Source organism: Protomyctophum parallelum, assembly GCF_964188405.1.
Source record: "Protomyctophum parallelum genome assembly, chromosome: 7".
Lineage (NCBI taxonomy): Eukaryota > Metazoa > Chordata > Actinopteri > Myctophiformes > Myctophidae > Protomyctophum > Protomyctophum parallelum.
In genome coordinates, this window is record NC_139705.1 from 21,217,503 (window position 1) to 21,224,571 (window position 7,069).

Below are 7,069 nucleotides of genomic sequence, written 5' to 3' on the forward strand. Positions count from 1 at the left end.
CTGGTCAGCGAGAGCTGGTATTGAACTGATTGAAGAAGTTTGCAGTGGGTTTGTTGGTGTAGAGTTTCTTGTTCAGGTACTCTTGACTGGGGAAGATACAGAAGAATACAGTACATAGTCATTTACTGTCTAAAACAAATGTATAAATTATATACTGCATATAATAATGTATGTATGCTTATTCTGAATTCTATACATCTCAAGGCCTCATACCAAAGTTTGCTATCCCACACTACTGAATACTCAATAAGGCATTTATTTTTCATAGGCTATATGCATGCTTGTATGAGTAGTATACATGCGCATGTATTGAGTATGCATGAGCTTACTATGTCTGCTGTTCTTTAGCTAGCTGCTGGTTGTACTGGTCCATCTGTGTCCTCGTCTCCCTCTGGACTTCTTCTGTTCTCATCTCCTCCTCCTCTGCCTCTCTAGTGAGCTTCATTCGCTGGAAGTCCCATGCAGCATCGAGAAGCTTCTCAGCTTCAAGCTGCTTCTGAAAAATACAACATGCAACAGAAGAAGAAAAAAAAACATTTGACAGACTTTTGAAAAGGACATGCTCCGTACTTTTCTTTTGTGGCAACCTGTGTTGTGCTGACCTTCACACTGAGCAGTGATCCCCAAATCACCCCAAAGAGAAATTAAACGTTTGCTCGGGATCCAAACGGGCTTGCAAAACGACACTTTGTGTACTTGTAGATCTGCTATTTTCACTACTTCTGAATTATGTTTTTATTCATGGTATTTCTTAGATTTGTTGTTTGTTTGTTTATTTCTTTGTTTATATATAAAAAGAATTAACCACCTTGTGTTGACATCTATCTTGGAACATTGAATATAGAAGCTTATAGAAACCTGCGTCCTATTGTGTGCTCCAGTGTGACTTACGTGTCTCTCAAGACGTTGATCCTCTCTTTCCCTGAGGATTTCTCTGAGCTGCTCTGCGCTCATTCCTCTCCACCTGTCCGTCAGAACTCTGGGCCGCCCCGGCTCGCCCCCAGACTCCCTCTCTGCCGCCTCGGCACACTCGGTCAGCATGTCCGACGTCACCATGTGCCACATCTCCGCCAGACCCTCCCCTTCCTCCCTCGTACGACGCTCTCTCAGCTTCTCTGCTCGCCCTGCAGCCTGCATGGTGGCGAGAGCAGATTAGGCTTGATTGATTGATTGAATACTTTATTAGACAGAAATGTAAAACAGCAGCAGAGCTAGTGCAGTTAAACACTTGGTCTAAAAAGGATAGCACTGAAAAGTCCTTGAGGTCTTGTTTCCATTTGGGTATTCAATTCATATGACATGAAAAATAACAACAAAATTCTATGTCATCACAAAATATAAAACACTATGTGCATAGTGTAAAAAAACTGACCACTGATCCACGGTCAGTCCGATAGTTCCCTTGATGATTAGGAACTTGGAAAACATTTGGGTCACCTGAGCTCTGATCTGTGGTTAGTTCAGCCCTGGGGGGGTCAACCACATGTTGAACATCCTCCTGAGACACCAGCGTTCCCCTCAGTCAGTCAGTGGTGTTTTCTTGTGCATCGTGCATGTGAGTGGTTATTAGAGGAACCGCATAATTGACATGAAAGAATGATGTGACCTTAAGGATTTATAATGACACCTCCCACTGGAGATTTCAGCTAGAGTGCATTCAGGCATGCGTGTGTGAGGGAAGTGGGAATAGCTAAACGGGGGCTTTTAAAACACAGACTGGGCCCATGTATGCATACATTAAAGCACTTCACCATCACTAATGGCAATGCACCGATCCCCCCCAGTGACCGTGCACGCATCGTTTAGCATCTTCAATTAGTTATTTCAATTCAACCAAAAATCCCACAACTCAACACCTCGCTGGGTTTTTGCCTTGAGGACACTTGGCAGGTGGTGTGCACACATGCGCGCACGTGTGCATGATGATAATAGCCTACCCACCAGAGCATGATTGTAGTTGTTGAGTGCGATGCGAGCAGCTTTATTACACTCCGCCTCCAAAGCATCCAGCTGAACCATCCTCAGATCCTGATGTACCATCTCTTTTCCTCTAAGCACCTCTGAAATGCACACACACACACACACACACACACACACACACACACACACACACACACAGTCACACACACACACACACACACACACACACACACACACACACACACACACACACACACACACACACACACAGTCACACACACACACACACACACACACACACACACACACACACACACACACACACACACACACACACACACACACACACACACACACACACACACACACACACACACACACACACACTGCATATACTTTGTTTGCACACACCCACATCCATCACATCACCCTCCAACAACATACTCTCACACATAACGGCCCTTTAAGATGAGCATCCATCAACGTCACCTCGGGATAAGGGCATGCGTGTGGGAGTGTGCGATTGTTTGTGCACGAGTGCATGAAGCATGTGCATGATTTAAAGGGCCTACACTGTACGTCAGAGCATCGGTGATCACTCCTTGTGTACTGTGTGTGTGTGTGTGTGTGTGTGTGTGTGTGTGTGTGCGCGCGTGCATGTGTGCCTTCACCTTTGTATTTGTCCTCCACACGCCTTTTCTCGTCGACTTCCTTCTGCCCACGTAGCTCTCTTTCTGTGTTCTCCATCTGCATTCTCTTCCTCTCTTTCTCTCCAATGTCATCACCCTTTAAATAAAATAAACTGAGAAATAAAGTATAGGACTGATGCTGAAGTATCATCTATTCCAGTGATTCTCAAACGTTTTCATGTCAAGGACGTCTAAATTGACACTCATTAGCCTGCAGACCCCCATTAGAAAATATATGCCAAGGAGTAAGGACAGTGATTTTCAACCATTTTAATTTGAAGGACCCCCGGTTTGACGTGAATTAGGCTAAGGTCCCCCATTTCTATCTCTAGGACCCCAATGTATATTGTAAAATCAAAGTTAATTTAACTCTGAGAGTGTACAAATGGAACCAAATGGACCCGTAACGGTCCATTTGGTTCCATTTGTACACTTTCTGAGTTACAGACCCATAAGGGTCCATTTGGTTCCTATAAGTATCATTTAGCTGGGGACCCCCTGAACTCCTTCAAGGACCCCTATAGGGGTCCCCCGACCCCACTTTGGGAACCACTGATCTATTCAACCATTCGCTGATGGACACTGGGTGAATTTCCACTGCTACTCTGATATGTAAAAAAAGAAATCACACCAGTGTGAACCAAGTGGTGCAACTCCCGTCTATTGGTTCTCTGTATCGTTCCAATTTGTATCGTTCCAATTTCTTCTCTGTATCGTTCCAATTTCTTCTCTGTATCGTTTGCGTCCAGCAGGTGGCAGCCATGTCACATACTTCTCTCGTTCCAATTTCACGCATGCGCACACACTCATGATACATGATACATGATACATGCGGACATTGCTGGATGTAGAAGTGGTTGCACCACTTAAAAAATCCCATCACTGTCATAAGGCCCAACCTGAAAGACTTGCATACTGGCCGGTCCCAGCTCTGCCTCTGGAATGGTGGGTCCGAGCGCCCCCTTCAGGTCACATATGAGATCGGCATCCCGGGAGTCCTCCACGCGCTGATGAACGGTGCGATACTGAATGAGGTCTCTATTCAACGCCGCTCGCCTCTCCTCCTCAGCTCTTGCTTGCTGCAACAGCGCTTCCTCGTGGCTCCTTCTCAACTCATCTGCAGCATTTGGACAAGTAAAACAACATGTAACACACAGTGGTGATTGAATTATAAATCCAATTCAATTAATTGATGTCCCCTGCAGCCCCTCTATGTTACCAAAAGCCTCCTCTCGCTGTCTTTCCACTTTTTGACGTAGTTTCTTCTCTTCCACCTGCTGATCCAGAGCACTGAGATCCACGCCCAACACGCGGCTCCGTGTGTTGAAGATTCGAGCCTTGCGTGCGACCTCTGCAGCGCGTCGGCGCGCAACAGCCTCCTCTGCTGTGTGGTTCACTGGTAAATCCACTTTATACATTTTCACCGTTTCTACTGTGAGCTTTAATATGAAAACATCACCACACACACACACACACACACACACACACACACACACACACACACACACACACACACACACACACACACACACACACACACACACACACACACACACACACACACACACACACATTGACATACATAAACATAACATAACTGTACGGCGACCTTGAGTACCCTGAAAGGCGCCTTATAAAATAAATGTATTATTATTATTATTATTATTATTATTATTATTATTATTATTATTATTATTATTATTATTATTATTATTATTATTATTATAACTATTCAAAGGCTGCTGCAAAGGCATAGAAAGTAAAAGTCAGGCTGTCAGATTCGATCAAATACATCTATGACTTGTATGATAGTCTTGATCCAAGGCTATGCTGATTTTGTAAACACTATACAATCTCTATTAACTCAAGTAAGTTGAGGTTTCGACCAATAGGGCATACTTACCGCTGCCGACAGCCCTTTTAGATCAATACATTAGCCCTGCAGTTGATGGAGAAATGCATGCAAGTGACATTTTTCTGTGTTTGGTGACTTGTAGCCATGGCAACCAAAGGTGCGCTGCGTGCGCATGCTTGGTTGGTTGGTCTGGGTCTGAGCTGAATGTAACTAGCACCACCTGGTGCAGGCTACTCGATAATAAGTTTCCCCAGTCAGACTAGTGTCAAATTAAATTATGAATGACAAACTGTGTATAACTATATTATAGCTAAATTCTAAAGTTAAAGGATAACTAGGCCTATACTATTTTAATATTTTGTGCACCAACTACTACCACTCATTTCCCAATACAAAAAATCGGGGGAAAAAAGAAAAGAACAAATGAAATAAATACAAATACAATACATAAAAACATTTGTGCAAGTACTGTATGAGTGTAAGTGTGAAAGGGTTAAGTGGTTACTATTTTTATTTGAGTTTTACGAGCGATAACAACATGTATTATAGGCTATTTTTCACAGATATGAATATGAGTGGCTTGAGTCAGCTTGTGGAGTCAGCTTGTGACTGCGATTTGTTCCTGTTTGCGGATGACTCGGCTCTGCTGGTCTCATACAGGGACAAATTGCAGGTTGAAAAAGCCCTCAACTCTGAACTCGGTAGAATCTGCTCCTGGCTTGCTGATACAACAAACATTACACCTAGTAGGTAAAACTGAATCCATTCTCTCTAAACAGCTTCACAGTACTAAAAGTGGGTGACAATTTCTGACAAATGTGAAAGAAAAGAGGAAATTACCTACCTGGATTGCATTTTAGAGGCTATAATTTTTCCAGTGTAAAATAAAATAAAGTAATACAAAAAAGTCAAAGAACAAGAAGTTTGTACCCCTATGGTTTGTACAGGATCTCCTCATTGAGGAGGAGCACTCATCCAATGTCAAGTATATGCATGGCTGCATGCACCTCACGGTACAATAGCACCACAAAGGCCTTACAAACAAGACTTCAGACATCCCAAAACAAACTGGTCAGTGGTCAGGCTACTCTGCTTGGCCTTAATTCCATTCTAGAAACAATGCTCATTTTACTAGGGTGGGATCGCTCAGGGTAGAAGACTAGAGTATACAGCAACTTGCAATGGGCCTGGTCTGCAACATACACTACAGCTCATTGATACCCAATAACTACTTAAAAAACAATCAAGTCTACAATCAAGTCCACAATCACTTCACCATATCAGCCTTCACACTTCCGTGCCAGGGACGAGGGACCCGTTTTTATTTATCTTTTACTTTTTGGGGGGGGGGGGGGGGGGGGGGGGGGTATAGATAGTGTTCCAGGGCCACAAGAAAACTCCCCAGTACAGGGCCGAATTTGATTCTGATCCAGAGAAGATTCATTCATTCATTCATTCATTGATACTGATTATCTCTGTGCCATTGCAGGGCTGGCACGCATCCAAAGCATGGAGTACATAGCATAAAATATAATTATGGAGATGTTGTCTATCTTCCAGGATCAAAAGGACATCATCCAAAGGTGAGAGAGTTAAGATAAATCCTCACCCCCTCTTCTCTTATGTTCATGATATTTAAAAGTTTAGAATCTGCGAGTTTGAGAGCTTGGTCCAGAAATGTGCTATTTCTGTGTTATGCACCTGCAGTCAGATGTAGCTCCTTTTTGTAATGCTATAAGCAGACCAAGCTGTTGAATATGCATATTTAAAAGTTTGTTCTGAATATAAATTTGTGGATGATATCTACTGGACAGCTTCAAAGGGAATTGGGAAATGTTGGGACATTTACTAAAAAAAATCTTCACATTTCCAAGTCTCCAAGAGCATGAGAAGGAAAAACTGGAGAAGCTGTTCTTTGCTGCAGAACGGCTGCCAGATGTTTGCCAAGCTCTGCTGGACCTGCTGCAACGTGTCAGGATCAACAGAGTGGCCACTGTGACCTTGACAAAGGCACAAATATTATTTTTTACAGAGGCTTTTCATCTGGTAGTATACACCCTATTGCCATACGTGATACTTCTGGACTACAAAATGCATGACGATCCTGACCAAATTGTTGTTCTGATCTACAATTTGTATTCATCTTACAGATACGATGAAGAACCCTATTGTGACCCCATGCTGCCGCAGCCTATAGTTGGCAAGTTGTGCACATACTTGCGTTTTGCCTCTCACAGATATGAAATATTAATTGCATCATGTTCCTCAATAAATAAATAATGTGGACTTGTGAACTTTTGAAATCTGATTATGTTTTTTGGTATGCAGGTCAACTGTCATCCACCTGAAGGTGGCCATAGGTGAAATTGATTAAAAGGAAGCCCTTTTTTCCATATGACCAGACCATGTCTATAAAATGTATTTCAATTTGTGACTAGTGTCCTCTCCCAGGGATGATATCAAAATAAATCTGTTTATTTTACTGTACTTTAGTTATCTGACATATAGGGGTCAATTTGTGGAGCTACACCCATGCTAGTTAAAAGTAGTTTGGTCAGAAAAGCACCTATTCCCAATCCCTACTTCTATAAGCACAGTTTAGACT

General features: G+C 42.8%; 1 protein-coding gene across 1 annotated transcript; it reads right to left on the reverse strand.

Moving 5' to 3' along the window:
- Positions 1–4: 4 nt before the first annotated feature.
- ribc1 (RIB43A domain with coiled-coils 1) lies at positions 5–4,027 on the reverse strand (the record flags this gene model as incomplete). Its single annotated transcript, XM_083769717.1, has 7 exons — positions 5–86; positions 330–496; positions 892–1,131; positions 1,942–2,058; positions 2,578–2,706; positions 3,509–3,726; positions 3,829–4,027. 7 exons carry the CDS (start codon positions 4,025–4,027, stop codon positions 5–7), a joined length of 1,152 nt encoding a protein of 383 aa, XP_083625843.1.
- Between the last annotated feature and the right edge of the window lie 3,042 nt (positions 4,028–7,069).